At 41.9% G+C, this 20,830-nt stretch overlaps 1 protein-coding gene across 1 annotated transcript in view; it reads left to right on the top strand.

Moving 5' to 3' along the window:
- ZFX (zinc finger protein X-linked) overlaps positions 1 to 19,920 on the top strand; it is a 22,674-nt gene extending 2,754 nt beyond the window's left edge. The window contains exons 2-8 of the mRNA XM_032192449.1: positions 2,966 to 3,054; positions 3,514 to 4,080; positions 11,597 to 11,746; positions 11,944 to 12,087; positions 12,180 to 12,314; positions 14,851 to 14,991; positions 16,464 to 19,920. Coding sequence (XP_032048340.1) covers positions 2,994 to 3,054; positions 3,514 to 4,080; positions 11,597 to 11,746; positions 11,944 to 12,087; positions 12,180 to 12,314; positions 14,851 to 14,991; positions 16,464 to 17,650 — 2,385 coding nt within the window. The 5' untranslated portion in view covers positions 2,966 to 2,993 and the 3' untranslated portion in view covers positions 17,651 to 19,920. The remainder of the gene's footprint in view (positions 1 to 2,965; positions 3,055 to 3,513; positions 4,081 to 11,596; positions 11,747 to 11,943; positions 12,088 to 12,179; positions 12,315 to 14,850; positions 14,992 to 16,463) is intronic.
- The last annotated feature ends 910 nt before the right edge of the window (positions 19,921 to 20,830 follow it).

The following is a 20,830-nucleotide window of genomic DNA, read 5'->3' as shown; positions in this document are numbered from 1 at the left end:
TTTTGATTTGGGCACCTTTATCAATGTAAATGGTTTACTTATATTGTGTTTTAAGTGCCTGCCTCTTTTGGTCTTCTTCCCTAATTACATTGCTGCATGAGGGAGGGGGTCTGTGCCCTGGTGGAGCAGTTTTACGGCGCTGCACATGTGTAGGGCTTTGTGTATGAGATTTTTTTTGGCTGGAACGGGGTACAAAAGTTCACTATGAGAAACATTATTTAGGAAGAAACTCATTCAGATTTTTTTTTCCTTCTTTTGAACAAGTACCAGAGCATAAATTCATCGCCTTTTAAAGACTCAGTCTTGAAAACTCACTTGCCTGGGAAGCTTCTCCAGTCATTTTTCGTAGAGCACGAGCCTTGGCTTTGCATAACATTATGCCCCTGTAGGTGAAAAGAGCTGGCTAATACAGAAGAGACCACGCTGGTATGCAGAACACGCAGTTGAAGGTCTGCTGGGCTGTCTGTGCTGGTGGCAGCGTCTTTATGAAGTGGCACCACCACGAGCACCACAGACTTGCTGGTTGTAGCAGCTGGCGCCTGGAATCCGGGCAGCAGTGAAGAAATCGTGTCAGCAGGCTCCTGCTGGAAGCTGAGACGTAGTGGCGGCAGCCTCCGGGTCTCACGGAGGAAGAGAGAGACAAAAAGAAGACGAGGGAGAGCCTCAGTAATAGGGAGAGTGAGGAATTTGGAGAGAGGTTAGGGTAGAGAAAGTGCACGCATGAATCATAAGAAGTAGGAATTTGTGGTGGCGTGCTGGTCAGGTGGGTGATGAAAGCAGGAAACAGAGAAAACAAATGCCAGTTCCCCCGGTGGCTCGTGGTGAACTGACACTTCAAGCTGGTTGGGTTCCAGCTGATCAGGGGCCAACACGTGTGATAATGCAGTCCTCAAAAGCACAGGCAGAAACAGCGTCCTGGCTTTTCCCAGGAACCTGGGCAGCGAACGCTAGCTTCTGATGTGTGCCTGAGGAGAGGGGCAGTGCGTTTCCACACAGTCAGGCCTCCCGGTCTCTCCCAAAAAATCTGTGAAACGCTGGTGTAATCTTCACATTTTGGAGTAGCACGGTGTTATGTAAATGATGAGAGAGTTCTGTAGCTGTGAGCTGGAAAGGTTAAACGAGTGGGTGAGAAGGTAATGAATGTCGTGCAGGTACAGGGATGCGAGGAGTTGGAGTAACAGGAAAGCTAAACACTGAAAACAACTCAAGAGACAACGTGATTAGAACAGAAATTTGTAATGGTTGACAAGGCGTCTGCTGAGCAGATAGAAGTAAACAAAGTTGGGCATGAATAATTCCTGCTTAAATGACTGTATTCATCCTTCGTACTCTGTTCTTGTTTCTCTGGCCTGGCAGAAGTTGATCGCCATCAGTCAAGCTATATCTTATATCTCAGGCTAAGAAATGCTTATTTTCTGCTCTTAATCCTTAAAAAAAAAGGCATAGATACTCCTGTTCATAATAGCGAGCGCCTCTGACAGAAAAGGTTGACATCCAGAATAATGGCAAGGTGATTTATGTCCAGCTGCACACCACAGCGACCTGGTAGCACCCCTGGGCCCTTCCAACTGAACGCCACACAAATGCGGAAATCCTTGGAAAATTACTGTCCTGTGGCTGTTTTTCCGATAGTTTGATATCTGGCTATATTTTGTGGTCACCTTTTGAGAAGTTGAGCTAGAAGAATGGTGAAGTCTAGAAAATACTTGCTACAGGTGACAGTTGTGCGCTTTGGAGTAGTTTTTGTGTTGTATGTAGCAGTGATCCCCCTGAAAACACAATGCGGACGCCAGTTGGCGCAGTTTTGGACAGGGTATGATTCCTGTGGAAGCCTTGGCCAGAATCTTAACCTTTTTTTCTAGGCCTTTTATGAAGGCATCAAAGACATGGGGAGATTTCTGTCACTGAGAAATGGTCGGAGGAAGGAGAACCGCTGAAATCTGCATCGTCCGCTTGTATGGAGACTCGGGCAGAAGCGTTGAGCAGCGTGCTGCTGTTGCCTCTGGCTGGTTCAGCACTCGATAGCTCGTTGTCCTTAGCACAAGGGACTAGTCCAAGTCCACCTTAGATCCCATTGTACCCAAGTGGGTTTGCCTTATCCTAATGATAATACTTTTACACAAACAGCAAGATCTAGATTGGGGTTTCAGGCCTACTTGGTATTTTGACTTTGTAGTATCGTTTGGTTCTTCTGTTGAGACGACTGAAAGCCTGCATGCTTTGAAGAAAAGTTGGCATTCTGTCCATAGAAACTTGGTAGAACTTTTGACGATTTGGTAATTGGAGAATATTTCAAGTATAAAAACAAATAGGTACTTTGTCTTTAGGTTGGTGTTTTTTAAATATTCACAGTCATGAGATTTGAAAACCTGTGGTGTTATATTCTGGAACCAGTTTGCACTGAGGATTTCAGTCCCTCAGGTGGCGTAGGAGTAACTTCCTCCTGACTGTCCGAGTTGATGAGCAGAGGGGCATTAAAAGTGATGTGTGTTTCAGGTTGCTAGCTGCCTGCCCTTAGCTTAACCTTCTCAGGCTTTGTTGGCTTGAGAACGCTGTATCCCCTGCCATCCAAAAAGACTTGAGTGTGAACTTGCCTGGACTTTGTCTTTTTTTTTAATTTATTTATTTTTTTCTTTGTGAGGAAATCACATTTCCATATCCCTTTATCAGCTTTTTCTGTGCTTTCTGTATTTCTGGTGTTTTGACAAGTGGCCTGGGGTAGTCAGAGGTTACGCTCCTCATACTTCGCCATGGGTGTTTGGTGGTTTGGAATAGTATTTCTCGAATCCCAAATGGGTTTACTCTGAGTGATTTCTGGGCCATCTTCAAGTCAAGAGGTGTCCTCTGTTCACCTCCATATGCCCCAAATTCCAGCTTTTCCTACAATGAGTATTGTGAGGGCAGAGGCAACCTTCTCTGCATAATACTTGTGAGTTAAATAACCTTTCTTCTTTACCTTCTACAGACACTGTGACTGATGAGAGTTAAAGGCCATGGATGAAGATGGGCTTGAATTGCAGCCACATGAGCCAAATGCGTTTTTTGATCCAACAGGTCTGTCAGGAGATAATATGTAGATAAGACTGTACACATGAGATGCTGTGGACTGTCGTTTATGTTGCCTTTGTTTCAAGGTGCTATGCTACAGCGATGCTTTTTGTAGAGAGTAGTCACCTCAGATTTCCAGCTGTTTTCAGTACTCAGAGCAATACAAATGAGCTACCGTTCTGTGAAGTAAAAGTTGTTTGGATATCGGGGGAGATCCTAAAAATTGGTAGCCTTTTGTTCGCTATGTTGTTCATCTTAGTTATGTCAGTATCTACTGACAACGTGCTTTATCAGCTCCTGTTTATCTGCCTGTCTTAATTGCTTGTAATTAAGCCAATCTTACGATGGCTTTGCTAAACGGCTGCATAGTGTAAAAGTTGAAGTAAAATAGACGTAATTTCAATATTAACCACTTCACGTGAGTTAGTTCTACAATTTAAACGTTGTTTTGATTATGTTTTTCAGGAGCTGATGCAGCACATATGGACGGAGATCAGATTGTTGTGGAAGTACAGGAAACAGTATTTGTTTCAGATGTAGTCGACTCAGATATAACCGTGCATAATTTTGTTCCTGATGATCCAGATTCTGTAGTAATCCAAGATGTCATTGAGGATGTTGTTATCGAGGATGTTCAGTGCCCAGATATTATGGAGGAGCCAGACGTATCTGAAACTGTCATTATTCCTGAACAAGTGCTGGACACAGACGTAGCTGAAGAGGTCTCTTTGGCTCATTGCACTGTCCCAGATGATGTCCTAGCTTCTGACATAACAGCAGAAGCAATGTCAATACCAGAACATGTACTGACGAGCGAGTCAATGCATGTACCTGAAGTTGGACACGTAGAACATGTAGTTCATGATAATGTCGAAGAAACAGATATTGTCACCGATACTCTGGGAACAGATGTTGTTTCTGAAGAAGTCTTGGTGGCAGACTGTGCATCAGAAGCAGTGATTGATGCCAATGGGATCCCTGTGGAACACCAAGACGAGAAGGGCAACTGTGAAGATTACCTGATGATTTCTTGTAAGTGTCTGGGTAAAGCCATCAAAGTTCTTACAATACGGGTTTGGGTGATGCTTGAAATATCCGGGCGAAGGCTTACAACAGAACCAGAACCAGGCTTCCTATATTTACTGAAGTGCCAGTCTCCCAAATGTACTCAGATGGGGGTATCTTTAGGAACGTGTACCAGCTGAAAATTCTGGTGAAGCTAATGGAGAGAACTACTGGCAAATGCATGTCTGATTATAAGGTATTTCTGTAGCATTTTGCGGCGTATAAATAACAGAGCAGGATTCCAGTAAAGTGAATGCCATATACTTACTAAGAAGTGAAAGAAAATAAATGTGACGTTGTATGAAAATGCATTTATATGCAGGTTACTAAAATTACTGCCAAGCCATTAAGAAAACCAAACGCTTACTTCATGGAAAAGGGAGTCCAAAAATTGTTTTTTTGGAGGCCTAAACGACAATTCGTTGTCTTTGTCTTGTTATTTTGTGAAGGCTCTCCCCTTCGCGCCCTGCATAAATACAGACAACAGTATATTTTTCTCTATTGTTTTTTAAGATGTCTTCTTTTCTTGATTAAGTAAAGGACAGAGGTATGCTGCTAATAAAAAGAGTAGCTGATGCTGCTCGTAGCTGAGAAGCAATTGTGAATATTTTCGTCTTCCCTAGAAACAGTGGCACAATCCATTTGAATCCTATTTCAGAAGGCTTAAAGTAGAGGGAGGGTGGGGAAAAAACACAGCATATTATCAATCCTTTTTCCACTGAGGATATCCATTAGTGTGAAGTGGAGCTTATTCTAAGTGTGTTACATATTTGAAGTATGTTACCTATTGTAATGTTGACTCGGTGCAGCACCTGGGAACATCAGAGTGTCACTGCTGAACGTTTGTTTGTCATAGAAATAGAAAAGCTTTGTTAGTCTGATTTGTTTAATTGCCATTTCAGACACTTCAGTTTTGTCTAGCATTAAATGACTCCATTGATGAGCCATACTTTATGCTCTGCCTCAGTTACCTGTTTTTTCCCCATGTTTTTCTTTTGCTTTGGACGCTTCTTTTGAAATGTATGATAATTTGTTTTAATTTTATATTCCGTGCTTATGGATTTTAATGTTGCTTCTCCTTACCTAGGATCACTGCATTTCTTAATTTATCATCTCTTGAGTTCCTTGCGTAACCTTGTGCAGCCATGTTTTGAGTTTATATGAGGTACAGTTAATTCTCTATTATCTGGGAAAACAATGACTTGGGATAATGCAAAATACGGATAACACAATAATATGGATAACGCAAAATACTGTAAAACTCAGCAGCAGGAACGTGCTGAGATGGCATAGAGAGAGGAGGGCTTGGGGGTGCTGCTCCCTGAAGTGATATTTCTCCAGACTAATAAATGCTCTCTGTGCAGCTTGGTACATCTGTAACTTTCTGATTCTGGTCCCCACTTAGGTCAGATGAAAGCAGCCCAAACACCTGCAAGCACCTGCAGCATAGTTAGGCAACGGAGTGGATAATCCACCCATGGAATTGGGACCTGACTGTGTAAGGGCTCTGCTGGTGCTCCTTAACCTGTTCCTTATCCTTGACTGTAGCTCTTTAAAATGCTGCTGCTGCTTCTCTGCTCACCCTCCCCCTGCAGGTTAGCATCCTGCAGCACGGAGGCTGCTGTGGCAGGATCCCTTCGCAACCTGTGGCCTGCATAAATTGAAGGGAGAGGGCCGGGCAGATACGATGCCCTTCAGCCACTGCCAGCATAGCCTCTCGCAGAGGGACGGGGACTGAAGCTGTCATTTGCATGATCCCTAAAAAGCCCAGCCAGCTAGGAGGTCTTCTTAGACGTGGTAGCCGCTGCCAGCAGGCGGTAGCTGACCGAAAACAGGAGAAAGTGAGTGTTCAGCTGTGCGGGGAGAGTCTCCATTTTCAGTCACGCGCTCCTGCACATGCATTGCTGCAGTGTGGTACCTCCTTTAGCATCAAACTCCCCCTGATCGTCTTGCGAAGTGTTTTCTCTAGATTCAGGGCCTTGGACAAGCCAGCATTTGAAACGTTCATTTTGTTACCAAAGGCGCGCCTTTGCTATTTGTGTTTAAAATGGTAAATTGCGTGCTGCAGTTGGTTGGAGAGGGAAGTTCCCTGTTGCCACCTACTGTGTGTGCAGCCTGCGCAACGAGTTCTGCTGGTTGCGAAGGCAGGGGCTGGTGCCTTCCTGTCAGGCAGAGGCAGACTTCCCAAATAGTCCCTTCCTTGTGGGGAAAGGATCATCTAAACTCATTTCCATTATTTTTGCATCAGCAGTGCGTGTGTTTATTGATCTTTCCTGTTGCCTGTCTCGGTTGTTGGGTTGCCCTCGGTAGTAGGTGGTTTTTCAAAGGAAGGAAAATCAACACAGGGTTTGATTTTTCCATCTTAACCTGTGCGCTCATGCTCGGTCCTGGCAAAGCTCCTGTGGCTGCTGGGGCGGATGTCGGGGCGTACTTCTGTCTGCTGTTACAGCAGCCACGCGGAGCTGCTTCCCAGTCTGGGGCTTAGACTCTGTTCTTCGGGATGCTTTATCTTCTATCTCGTCGCGTGGAAGGCGGGCCATCACACCTCACATTCCTTCTGTGGCCATGGGTTTCTCAGCCTGTACGCTTCTGTGGAAAGCAGGCGAAACCTTCTTGCTCTCTTCTTCCTATCTTTTGGCTTTCTTTACATGTTTGCATTTTTGTTCCTGAGGTATGGAGCCTACACAGATTTTTTTCAAATAGGATCATTTCTGTAGTTTTATCCCGCAAATACCTGTTTTGAAATGACTAATATATCCCTACTTTCTTAAATACTGTCTTTCTGCCTCCCTGGTTTCACACTGTTTGGTCTCTTCAGTGAGTACCGTCCCTTTGACTTCCATTCTGGGACTTGCCTTCAAGACACTCGGTGGTTTCATGTTCCTTTTCCTGTTCAGATTTAATTTAGTTTCTACATTTATATATCTTTGCTTCTTTTTTTTTTTTTCAAGATACTGTTGGCTCAGGCTATATTATTGCTTGTCATCTGAAACACTCTCCTTTTTTCTTGCATACTTTGTCTTTGCCCTCAAGCTTTTTTTTTTTGGTCTGTGGTGGATTTGGGACACTTAGAGCAGGGCTGAGGCGGGCATTTGTTCATTCAACAGAGACTGCAAACTGCTACTAATGAGTAGCTTGAAAAGGTTTGAAGGAGGTTTGATAAATTGGCTCTTCTTTCACGTAAGCGATAACAAGCCAGTTGGTGGGGATTGCCCACAACCTTTGGGCAGGAAATGATGAATTGCGTTCTGGCTCACACTGTTCCCAAATGTTGGGTAGCAAATCCTAAGGCTCATAAAATCATTTCTCCTAAGTGAAATGGTAACGGTGAGATTAGCTAATATTTAGCAAAACCAGGAAAAAACAGGACTTGCTAATGAAGGGGAGTAGTGCCACATGATGGAAACTGAGATTTTTGCTTGTCTGATTTTTTTTTCAGTTTGGCAAAATGAGGTGTACCCTCCGGCATGAACGAGTCGCATAAGACAAAGAAGTTGTACTCCGGTGTTTTTGTGTTTAATTGAAGTAAAAACAGTGAGGCACAGAGGAGGTTTGATAAGTGGAGTCTGGAGAGAGGGAAGGGTAGCCTGGCAAAGTTCAAGCTGGAGTTTTAGGAAGTTAAGTGACGTTCCCAGACACAGGGGATGTGCCGTGTCCGTATCCTTACTGTGACTGAGTTAGACTTGTCTGTCCTTGTTGGACCTGAACTAACACTTTCCATTACAGGAGTCAAAACCTGGGCTACTCAAAGAGGTATAATTATAATAGTCTTTTCATAGGTCTAGGTGAAACATCTCTGTCCTCGTCCTTGGATAACATGATTAAGTTGAAAGCATTGGATCTGACCAGCAAAGCCATAATGTTCGTGCCTTTGTTACAGCCATACAGTAGACTTTTAGTCAGGAAAACAAAATGCTTTTGTTTGCTCTTTTAGCGTAAGTAAATACCTCACTCTTTTCCCCTGGAGGTTCTTAAAGATGCAGGAAATCACGTTTTCCCTTCTGTGAGGCAGAGCATGTTGCTGTGCCTTCTGCTCAACCATCAGAAGGGCACCAACAGCTAGTGCAGCCAAAACTGCCGAGGCAGTCACCCTGAGAGGGGAGGGAGAGGAGAGTTCCCTTGGTCTGGGAATGAGCTGGTCTCAGAGCAGTCCCTTGTGTGGTCTGGGGAGAGCAGAATGAGAAGGATGGGTGTTAAACACTGAGGAAATGCTCCACTGATTGCTACCCTGAGGGGCATTCCCTCTCTAATGGGAATGGCATTAAAATCAAAATAGAACAGATTTCTGTTTTCCCACAGGTTAGGAAACCTACTTGGCCATTAAAGAAATAACCCGTCAGTACAAATCACTTCTGTAGTGTACCAGCAATTCTTTGCCATCGAGTGAAGTACAAGTGAAATGTTTGTATCGCAGATAACCGAGCAGTCTGCCTGGGGAACACAGCGTGCTTTTAGGCTGCTTTAGCAAAAACAGGATGCTAAGCAGTGTCCTTTCTCATTAGGAATGGTTACGTAGGGTTGGTTCTTTTCTATGCAGACAAATATATTGGAATAATGCTAGTCTGATTTTTTTTTTCTAGTACTTGAAAAGTAATGGCCTCTTATAAGCTAAGCTAGTACTTTGAAGGTTGGTCAGGGTGGTTTTTTTTTGTGTGTGTTTTGTAGTTTCCAAGAGGAAGAATTTAAGAAAATGCCAGTTGTGCATGGGTGAGATGGGTTTCTGCGGGATCCCTCGATGGGCTGTGAATTTGAATGAAAACTTTGAACGTCACCAGAGTTGCAGTTTCAAACACTGATCAGTCGGTTCCTTATGAATCATTTGCTCTGGTGGTGAGAATGAGATACGTGGAGAAGGCAGAAACATGGGGAAAGTGTTAAATAGAAATCAAGTTCCATAAATGCTGCCAGAGCATAAATGAATCAGTGTAGATAAATGCTCATATATCCATCGGACAAAACACTATGGAAGTGGTGCTCTGTGTGATAGATACCCCTTCTCTTTGGCCTCATTTCTCTCTTCTTATCTCTGTTCTTCCTTTTTCTTTCCACACCATTTTTCTTCCTGCTACCTATTTGCTACTATGCCGAGCAAATACTACTACCTTTCCAAGTCCTTCAAGGGCTTTATTTTTTTCCCCTTTTGTATGAGGAAAGTTGGCCTACAAATCAATTTCATCATAGTTGAATGGTGCCGTTAAAGAGTGCTTAAACTAACTTTGAAAATACAGTTGGATATGGAGGGAAGTCAGAGATAAACAAACCAGAAATTGTGTAAGGAATTTTTTAAATCGTGTTGTTTAAAAGTTGCCTTTGAATCCTGGAGAACTTATTTCAAAGGCTGGAGCATATTTTTAAGACCTGGAATTCTTCTGTTGTGTGAATGTTATCAATGGATACTTCCATACATACTCGGTTTTTGTTGAAAGAAACCGGCCCGCTTCATATGGTGCGTGTAGGTTTGTTTTGTCTTTAATTGCTTCAGCCGTAATTTTCCTTCCTTGAGCCTGTTCCAGCATCAGTTGAACTTGGCGGCAGACTTCCCCTTTGGCTTCAGCAGTGTAAAGTCAGTCTGCGCTGATTTGAAAGCCTTCCACGTACACGTGCGTGACGCTGGGAGCAGCCAAGTTGAAGAAGAACAACTCCACGCACCTAGAGCAGGAACCAGAGCAAGTTTTCGTTTTGTTCCAGTGACATTTGGCCTTTCGTGCCCGTGCCAAAGAATTTATAAAAGTCTGCTCAACAACTGAATACGCGTACTGTAGAGCTATGTTAATGCGACTCAAAATAACATCTGGAGGCTTTTACTTTTGAAATATTTTGGGGTTCAGCTACAGGATGTTACGTTGTCCCTCACCACAAAATCCTGTACTCCTTGTACTCCTTCAGACATTCTGTGCAGCGGCCATTGATCGTGAACTTGGAATAAGCACATTCAAGTTTTTTCTGCTGCCGTTTTTGTGAGGAGAGGGAGACTAATTTATTTTAGTCTTCATGAATTCATTTAATGTCATTCATATTTCTTTGTGAATAATGATGCCTCGTTGAGAAACGATACTTAAGTACAGTTGCGTGTCAGCCACGAGACAGAGCACATGCTAGCTTATCTAACTTAAAGGCTACTTTATTGACTTCCTGGCAGGAAAACAATTGTCATAATGTTCTGAGCTTGCATATTTTATTTTATTTTTAGGTAGATCCTCACGTAAATAGAAGAGTTGCCGAGTTACTGAGTTATACAAGCTGTGATGTAGTTATGAGGGTAGTTTTGTGAGTACCAGTACAGTGAGCATACTGCGTTATTAATTTTGTATGTGCTAGGCATGGTAGTCAAAAATGCTGCAGTACTTACTGGACAGTTCTTACACTTCTCTTTAGTATAAATTTGGCACGTTGCTGTTATGAATCCAAGTTAAACGTGGCTCTGATGGAGCCACACCAGCCTCCAAAAGTAACTCAAAGAAAGAACAATCAAGTGACAGATTTCAAAAGTGTGGTGTCACATTACAAGTTCGTAAATAATCTCATCACTGTGAGAAAATTCTGGAGCTTTTGGAGTCGGAAGATTCTGAAAAGGTTTTGAAATACTGGAATTGATTTAGTCAGTGCGTATTTAGTATTTTGTCTTGAAAACCCAGGCTTGGTAAAATCAGATGGTGTGTGTGTGTGTGTGCACGTGCCTGCGTAGAATGTGTCTTATACATCAGAAATGTGCTCCTTAGAAACCTGGCTGTTAGCCACGCTTCTGTGGGAGGCCCAGGCAAGTTACGGCACTCCCAACTGAAGCTGGGTGTCAGAGCGCTTCTGAGAGGAAGAGAACAAAATTGGAGGTGATGGTCAGGAGAATGTATGGGCTACACTGTAAAATCCAGTGCACGTCCCTGTTGGGAAGGGTGCTGTGAGCAATTAATTGAGGAGGTTCACCAGGGCTGCAACGTCACAGCAGCGCTTTGGAGCCGTGAGTGGATGAGAAGAGGTGGAGGTTTTTCATCTGGGTTTCCCCTCTAGTCGGTAGGAAAAAGCATTAATAACACCACCTTGCAAGGAACCAGGTTGGCCTGGCGAGAATAGTACCACTTGCATTAGAGACAGGGGTCAACAGCAGATACTTGTTAGATGTGAAGGAGAAAAGCACCTAAAAGTGAGAACAAGTAAAATTATGCCGCAGAGTAAGTACTAACGTGCTGTTTCTTGCTACCACCATCTTGCTGCAGATCACTGTTTCCCTATTAGTGTTGCCTGGTGTGGTGCTCGTGCTTCTAGTCACATCACTGCAGCACTCCTGCACTTCCCCCTTAACTAGAAGATACGGCTTGAGTTTTATGTGTTTATTGGCCATGTCAGTGATATGAAAAAAGTATTTATGGGTAGGTTCTTTATCACAATGTAACTTCAAACCGCTTCCAACTTTGAGTAATAAAGTAATAAAGCCTTTCATGGGTCTGTCTGTATACGACTGGGTAATTGTAATAACTTGTTTTTGTAGTGGATGATGCCGGTAAGATAGAACACGAGGGTTCTGCTGAAATTACCATGGAGGCAGAGTCAGAAAGTGGCTCTTGTAAAGTGGATGGCATTTGTCCAGAAGTCATCAAGGTCTATATATTCAAAGCAGATCCTGGAGAAGATGATTTAGGTAAGACGTGCTCATTTTAGAATACTCCAACCTGATACTTGAAATCTTGCCAAAGCAGAGATAGTGGTTTCTCTCCAGTCATCCATAAGAAGCTGTGGGTCTAAACGTTCAAGACGTGCAACCTCTTGGTTTTTGCAATTTAGAATAGAATTTGAACAAAATGTATTAAAATATTTTGTTCTGGTTTTCCTAACTAGGGGGCACGGTAGACGTTGTCGAGAGTGAGCCAGAGAATGATCACGCAGTTGGCTTACTTGATCAAAATAGCAGTATTCGTATTCCAAGGGAGAAAATGGTTTACATGACTGTAAATGATTCTCAGCACGAAGACGAAGATTTAAGTAAGTAGGTGGCTTTCATTTGGGAACGGGGATTTTCACTTTCAGCAGTGCAGTGTTCTTACTAATTTTTTCCTGATTTCTTTTTTTCCTAGACGTTGCGGAAATAGCTGATGAGGTTTATATGGAAGTGATCGTCGGAGAGGAGGATGCAGCAGTGGCCCATGAGCAGCAAATTGATGACAACGAAATTAAAACTTTCATGCCCATAGCATGGGCAGCAGCTTATGGTAGGTAACATTCAAAGAATTCTTCCTGGCAACACCATAACAAAATGTTGGATTTTGTTTTTGGAGGGTAGAGTGCTTTTTGTGCTTGTGCTTCTTGTTTAAGAATGATTTCTTGGCATAATGAGCCTTAAAATTAAAGAAGAGAAGAGGGGAGAAGCTGTAAAGCTGGCTTCTTTTTATTGCTATTTTAATAGGCATTTTCCTTCATAGTGTCAAGATGTGGAAGGGGAAGTACACAGGAATTCAGCTGAAAAATTGCATCTCAAGTACATTTGTCCTTCACAGTTTCAGGATACAGAAAGAGTTGGCTAGGGAATAGAGCTGAATATTTTTATTTGGAAAGAAAAAAGCAGATGGGAATATGTAGGATTCAGTGTAACAGTGAAAAGCAACGCTGGCCTCTAGCTTGATTTAAGTGTTTTCTAGGAGGAACGTATACATGTGAGATTTCACTGATGGAAATAACTAATTAATGAAAAATAAGCTGGAGGGATAGATCTCAACATTATAGAAGAACCTTGAGAATATTTCTAGCATGCGGAACTGTTTTTCGTGAGCATTAGTATCTGGGCACCAACTGGTGCACCAACTGGTTTCCAAACCCTACATAAGCTGGTAGAGCAAAATCTCATCTTAGAAAGGTTTCTGTATTGCCGCCATCCTCCTTCTAAGCACACTCAGAGTAAGTGAAGCAGAAAAAATAGTGGAGTGGGGGACAAAACCCAGGGTATGTGTCTGTACGATGTGAATTTTGGTAATGGTGCCAGTGAACAAAGGAGAGGGAAGTGCTGAGAATGCATCATGGGTCTCAAATCATAGACATACATGTAAGTCAAGGGAGGGCAAGATCTCAAGGAACAGCACGTGTTAGGAGTTGCTTAGGGGCTGGATAGAGCCTCACCTTTGGCCACACACAGGTGAGCAGAGCTTCAGTGTAGGGGAAAGGACAGAAGCCAGGCTGAGTAGGAACACAAAATGAAATTAAGAGGACAGCTGTAGACAGAACGTTCAGTGACTGTGGAGAAGGAGGGTAAAATGGAGCAGACGACTAAGAACAAAGAGGTGGAATCGCAAGTGGAATGTAAGAATGTGGGAAACAGCAGAGTGCTCGTATCATCAGAAGTAAGCAACCTTCCATGCAGCAGGAGGGATGGTGGGGAATGGAAGAAATAATGAAGCAATGAGGGCATGATAATGGCAAAAGTTTGGCAGAGGTTTGTTATTTGCACTTCTCAGAACTCTCCTCCACTTCAAGAGGTATTAAAGGCTGATAACAAATGGGATCCTAAGTGTTGAATGTGTTTTGTTGCTGTATTGTAGCAAAGCCCCGTTCCACCACTGGGCTTTATATTCCAGCAAGTTCTGCAGTTTTATTCCAGTATTAGAAAATGTTTCAGGCCTGTTCTGAGTTACACTTGGAAGGACTCTTCATGCATCTGTTGCAAATTGTAACTGCTCCGTGTAAGATGTGAAATTTCTTTTTGCTTTCAACATTTGTGTCACTCACCATGTTTACTGTTCAACACCTGAGCTAGCGCGTAGGTCAGAATCTCCAGGCTCTGCACATGTCTGTTCCTGGCTCTGACTCTCCTTACATTCACAGCACTCTGCAAAGGGAACAGCCATTGAGCTTCTCGTGCTGTCTTCCACTTGAGTCTTCTGTCTCGTTTGTGTGCTCTTCTTTGACTAGGAGCTGTTGTCTTCTGTTGATTCAAGTAAATACTTGTCCACAACATTTGTTGTTAACATTTACTTAGGCTCTTAAACCACTAATGTTAAACTAATTGCCAGTAAGTACCTTCCCAAGTATATGCATATATTTACTTGGAATTGTTGTGTTTGTTTTATGTCCTGTGATACCATTTGTGTATTAAACACAGAGCTCTGTGGGGTAAAGATTGTTTCCTTCTTTGTGTTAGACAATACCAAGCATGTTCTTTGTTGCCAGAGGAAATAATTTGTGTTAAAATTTTAGGTGTGCAAATAGTACGTAGTGTATAGTGTTTGTGTGCAAGTTTATGGGCTGCTCAGAAGAACTCATTGGTCACGGCTCCTGTTTTGAAATCTGGTGTGTGAGGAGCTTCAGTCAGGTGAATTCAGATGCCCAGAAGTGAATGAGAGCACACATGAATGTATTTCAGGGCTGAGAAGACCGTCGGGCACCAGAAATATTGTGACATTCTTGTTTATTGATGTTAAACGCTTTGGGCACAATTACCAGTCGAAGGAATGGAAAAAGTGCTGCACTTAAACTCTTTGTGAAATAGAAAGCCATTTACTCCTATTAATTGTCTACTCCTGTAAATTACTTTTACAAAGCCAAGGCTATGGGGTTCGTAATACCAATTATTTGGAATGATAACAAAATCATCAGTTCCATACAAGGCAGGTTTTTCGACTCATCCTATATGTTGTTATGGTTTGATTAAATGTCAAGGCAATTGTTTATTGTTTTTTTAATTAGCATTCTAGAGTTTGTTGCTCAGATAATCTCCACTGTGATGACAGGGGGTAACTTTTTAACTTATCTCGTTAGGTAATAATAGTGATGGCATTGAAAGTCGGAATGGCACTGCAAGTGCTCTTTTGCACATAGATGAGTCAGCTGGACTTGGGAGACTGGCTAAGCAAAAACCAAAGAAGAAAAGGAGGCCTGAGTCTAGGCAGTATCAAACAGGTGAGTAGTGGCTGTCTGTGTTCTCATTCATGTAGGTACTTACCCATAAACAAATGTGGTGTGCTGAGAGGGTGTGCAATTTCTTTAAAAAAATAATAAATTGCAGATTACTTTGTTGGCAACACTTCTACATCATAGATGTGTGTAAAAATTCAAAATATATATATATATATAGTTGGTGTGGATTGTGGGTTTAGGGTTGTTTTTTGCTGTTCGCTTCTTAGGGAAACTATGTCAAGGGACAAGAAAAACCCCAGCGTCATAGCAAAAGGTTAAAAACTGATAAACTTGACTTGCCACACTAATTTTAATGTTTGGTTAAGGTAACTTTTTTAAAGGTAAGGTTAGACAGATAAAATAGCACTCTGTAACAGTACTTCTAAAAACCTTTTTGTCTTTATTGAATTACACAGAACAATATATTGCATTATAGCAGCTCAACTAGTGACTGGAAAAGCTGAATGTTACATGTTTACATTAGCCAGTGTGAATTCTGTGCCCTTTTAATTGTGAAATAAATTGTCCTGATGTTCACTCCAGTGTTCTTGCTTGCATCCATAAGCACAGATACGCTGTTTTGGCATTACTTGGTTTCTGCTGTTACTGTGTTATGGTCTGAAGGATTTATTTGGTCTGATAAAGTTGAAAACACGTGATTTTTTTTTTTAATAGCCCTGTTTTAAATTATACTAGAAGTTTCTTTCCAAATCATGACTTAACCGTAGGAGTTCTGTTTTGTCTAGCTCTGAACTAGTAAACCTGGCAAATTTTAATTTTAAAGTTTGCTTTTTCTGTTTCCAGCTACCTACTCAGTTCTCCTAAAACATTTTTGGATAAGAGAGCTTTTTACCATGCCTAGACAAATTCACGATAAACAAAACAGGCTGATGGATCAGTGCAAACAAGTTCCAAGGCTTTGAGGTGTCTGTGTGTGAAATGTGTTCTCATTGATGCCTGCTTGATACCTCTTCAGATTGTAACTGTGACAGATGGCACAAGGAGGAGGTGTTAGTTTGGGGACATGTGAATTGTAGTCAGCGATAGGTGAATAAACTGCCAAATCAAACTTGATCTGCAGATTCATGGAAAGGCAAAGATGGTGATGCGGTACGCTTACTATGTAATACTCAACAAGCATTCTTTGTGCTAGCATAGCTTTCTGCATGAATTTAATGTGTGAGCTCAGAATTGTTCAAAGTAGAATTACTTGAGGTGAAGAACAGCTGGGTGATGCTTTGGTTGTCTCCATCTAAAATCAGTATTTTCTTTTTCCTGGTGATAATAATCATAAATGAAAATACTAATTCTCTTCATTTTTTCTACCTAGGCCACTGACAAGCTAGGTTATTATGTAGTGTAGTGTGCGTGTCTGACTTGATCTCATGTAGCAATTCAGCTTAGTGTTAGTGTTACAAAATTCACTGAAGTATAATATTGATGAAAATGTTTTTTTTTGTTTGTTTGTTTTCCAGCAATAATCATTGGCCCCGATGGTCATCCATTGACAGTCTACCCCTGCATGATTTGTGGAAAAAAATTCAAGTCTAGAGGTTTCTTGAAAAGGCACATGAAAAACCACCCGGAGCACCTTCTTACTAAGAAAAAATACAGATGCACAGACTGTGATTACACTACGAATAAGAAAATAAGTTTACATAACCACTTGGAGAGTCATAAGCTGACCAACAAAACAGAAAAGCTTATTGAGCGCGATGAGTGTGGGAAAAGCTTCTCTCACGCGGGAGCTTTATTTACACACAAGATGGTGCACAGGGACAAAGGAGTTAATAAAATGCACAAGTGCAAATTCTGCGACTATGAGACAGCAGAACAAGGATTACTGAATCATCACCTTTTAGCTGTCCACAGCAAGAACTTTCCTCACATTTGCGTGGAGTGCGGCAAGGGATTTCGTCACCCGTCGGAGCTCAAGAAGCACATGCGCATCCACACTGGTGAAAAGCCGTACCAGTGCCAATATTGTGAATACCGATCGGCCGACTCTTCTAACTTGAAAACTCACGTAAAGACTAAACACAGTAAGGAAACGTCGTCCAAGTGCGATATTTGTTTCCAGACTTTTACAGATACCAAAGAGCTACAGCAGCATACGCTTATGCATCAAGAAAGTAAAACACATCAGTGTTTGCATTGTGACCATAAGAGCTCAAACTCGAGTGATCTGAAACGACACATAATTTCAGTCCACACGAAAGACTATCCTCATAAGTGTGATATGTGTGATAAAGGCTTTCATAGGCCTTCGGAACTGAAAAAACACGTGGCAGCTCACAAGGGTAAAAAATTGCACCAATGCAGACATTGTGACTTTAAGATTGCAGATCCGTTTATTCTGAGTCGCCACATACTCTCAGTTCACACAAAGGATCTTCCATTCAGGTGCAAGAGATGTAGAAAGGGCTTTAGGCAACAAAACGAGCTGAAAAAACACATGAAAACACACAGTGGCAGGAAAGTTTATCAATGTGAGTACTGTGAGTATAGCACTACAGACGCCTCAGGCTTCAAACGGCATGTTATTTCCATTCATACAAAAGACTACCCTCACCGGTGTGAGTATTGCAAGAAAGGTTTCCGAAGGCCTTCAGAGAAGAACCAGCACATTATGCGGCATCATAAAGATGTTGGGCTGCCTTAAAGTCTCTTTCACAGACTTACGGCTGGAATTGTAAAGGAATTTTGCCTTTCAGGCAGTTAGCTTATTTTAAAGCCAATCACCTGCGATCACCCACCCACCCACACACAAAAAAACAAACAAACAAACAAAACAAAACAAAACAAAAAAAACAACAAAAAAAGCATACTGTGCATTTGATTTGTTGCTGTATAAAAATAGGATTATTGCTTCTAGTTGACTTTTATACCTTTTGTTCAATAGCGTGTTCTGAATTCTATTCAGTTTGTTTAATAAATGAAGAAAAGATGGCAACAATAAAGTTGCATTTAATAAAGTAAACCCCGTCTCTTAATGAATTTTTCAACCATAATAGTTTATTTAAATATATTTATCTTACTGACCTCGTTGATACTCACAGTGTCCATGTTAATGCAGTTTTGTCGTGAATTTTAAAAATATTAAATTTCTCTTGCTAAAATTGTCGGAGGTGTGTATAAAATGGGGAATTGTGATGCTGAAGATAAAGTCACTAGGGCCCACCTAATTGTCTTGTTTTGACTATACAGACTGTGGCAAGTTCACTATTTTGCGTTCAAGGAGTTACACGTCTAACGTTATTGCGGAAAACTATTCTGCGTTTTAATTCAGGTTTCAAAGATAAAAATTAAAAAAAAAAAATGGTTTGGGGCATTTTTTATCTTTGACAAATTTAAAAGTATGCTCAAATATGTTTATTGTTCTGTGCTTCTTTGTCTTTGAAAGGTTTTGTGTGTTACAAATGAGTTGGTTTTTCTTTTCAGTTTACTTGATGTTGGAAGCATAAAATACTGTCGTTCCATTTGCAGAGTTGATAGATCACAACTGTCTGTACGTGCCGGTAAACGTACCTCAGATGTAATGGTTTTATGTATATTAGTATTTCTTCAAAAGAACAGTTTGTGGTTCAAGTCACATTTTTATTCTGAGTTGATTTAGAATAAAATTTGAGACCAAGAGGTGCCTCGATTTTGGAAACTAGATACTGATGCTGAGAGCTTCGGAGGGGGTGGAATGGAGCAGGTGCGTTCATGAGGAGCAGAGATGTTTCGCTGTAGATACCCATAACGATAGTAGCATACCCTTATGGTAGTAACAGAACTGTTTCTAAATTGAATGTTTTTCCTGAGCCATTAGCAGCTGTGTTAAGCTGCTGTTTATTAATTAGTACAGTATCCAGAATTAACCCAGTTCTTTTAATCTGTTTATAAACAGCTGGCAGAACATTACAATTATTATATGCAATTTTGCCACCTGAAGACTATTATAAAGTAGTGCTGTATCATTTGCTAATTGCAGAATAAATGTACAAAGCATGAAGTCATGTACGTTAACGACAACTCTTGGGCAAAGAACCTCAGACAAGTACATGCCAGCTCGTAGGACCTGGCCCCGCTCCCCTGTCTCCAGTTCCCCCTGAAGCCACTGGTTGGCTGTGGATTGCAGCTTTCGGACCCACCCAACCGGCGGTCAGACGAGGATAGGTTTGTAACCAGCAGTTCCCTCACGGAAAAGGCTCAGAGCCTGTCCTGGTGCTTTCTCTCCTGCCTAGGCAGGTGACCGTCCACGCTGTCCTGTCCAACAGGAATTGCAGTAATGATTGCAGGTTTGGGGCCATAAAGGGACAAAGGTTTCCTCGCAGATGTGCATCTTCCAAACGTTCTGTATTTGGTTTCGTTTCTGAGCCCCGCACCGGTTTGCTCAGCCCTTCTGTTTCGCTGTAAGCTTAAATACTTGTGTTCAGTTCGCTTCCACCCGTTGGGGAGAGCCCGATGCCATGCCACTTACCCCGCTCTGCCCTGCAGTGGTTTTCCTTCCGAAGCCTGCTTGCCCGTACCCCCAGGCTCGCGCAGCCCCGCTAGTGACCCTCCCGCGGAGATGCGCTGCTCCCTGCCGTCGCTGGAGCCCACGCTGCAGCCAGTGGATTTCCTACGCGGCCGCTGCCCGCCGCTTGCCAAAGCAGACGCCTTGGTGCAGACGCGGTGGAGGTTTCTCCACGCGCGTCTTGCCGAGTACCCGCACTCGACTTCCCCCTTAAAACCTTCCAAGCATTTTCTAACTGGAAACCTGAAAAGTGTACAAAATCTGCATTAATTCCCATAGCGTTGCTGAGGACTTTTAGCCATTTTTAACTTTATTTTTTTAAATAAGCTGAAAGACAAAGAACACAACTTTACACGTTTTCTTTCTCTTATGTAGCCTGGAATCATACCCACGCTTTCTTTCTTTCTTTCTTTCTTTTTTTTCTTTTTTTAAAGCACAATGTTGAATTATTATTTTTTTTTTAATAACTGAGGGTTTGGTCAAGTGGATTTTGTAAAATGTATTTGTCTGTATAAAGAGAAAATGAAAATATAGTTATTGTTAATGTACTGACATTAGTTACAGGTTAGTTTTAATTCTTAAATAATTTGCTTAGCAAATGCTATGAAATGGATGTTTCAGTTTAATGTTTAAAAAAGGTACAGATTTTTACAAGGACATAATATAAATTATTGTTCTGTAGAAAATACCCTGTTAAATATTGTATACGTCCTTCCCTCTGTACACTTTGTAAAAAAGACAAAAGGAAAAAACAAAATACATAGAATCATATAGGGATGTGTGACATTATTGTAATTGTGTACTTGATAATAACGTGAAAAAATAAAATTCAAAGTATTTTCCTGTTAACGTCCTGTCTATTTGATGCCAGCACTGAGACTAAGCGTTGTTCTGAGGGATACGTTCCTCCCGAAATCTAATGGAAGTTGAAATTTTTCAACTTTCCCGCTTTTTCAGCTCATTTTGTGTAGTACCGGGGTATGAGCCATTAAACCCTCGTTTGGTGAAATGCACTCTTACGAGCAAAGCTATGGAAGCAAGAGGCGTAGGTGACAGGTCTTCGAAATCCATCTTCGTGCTTGTTCTTACACTGAAGGTTCAATGTCTGATGAACTTCTTATAACGCCTTAATCTTTTTCAGCAAGGTGGCTACCTACTGTCTAAAAAAAAAGAAAAAAAAACAAACACAAAAAACACAGGCTCTGCCTGGAGCCATCTTCTCCCTCCACCCTCCACCCCTCCTCACCGCTGTGCCCCTCTCCTCATCCCGCTGCTCCTTGCAGGGCCGGTGCTGACTGGCACTGGGGATGAAGGCTCGTGGATGCCGAAACGGGTTTCCCC

This window comes from Aythya fuligula, chromosome 1 (genome assembly GCF_009819795.1).
Source record: "Aythya fuligula isolate bAytFul2 chromosome 1, bAytFul2.pri, whole genome shotgun sequence".
In the NCBI taxonomy this organism is placed as follows: Eukaryota; Metazoa; Chordata; class Aves; order Anseriformes; family Anatidae; genus Aythya; species Aythya fuligula.
Note: the sequence above shows the minus strand (reverse complement) of the source record. Positions and strands in the feature narration are given on the sequence as shown.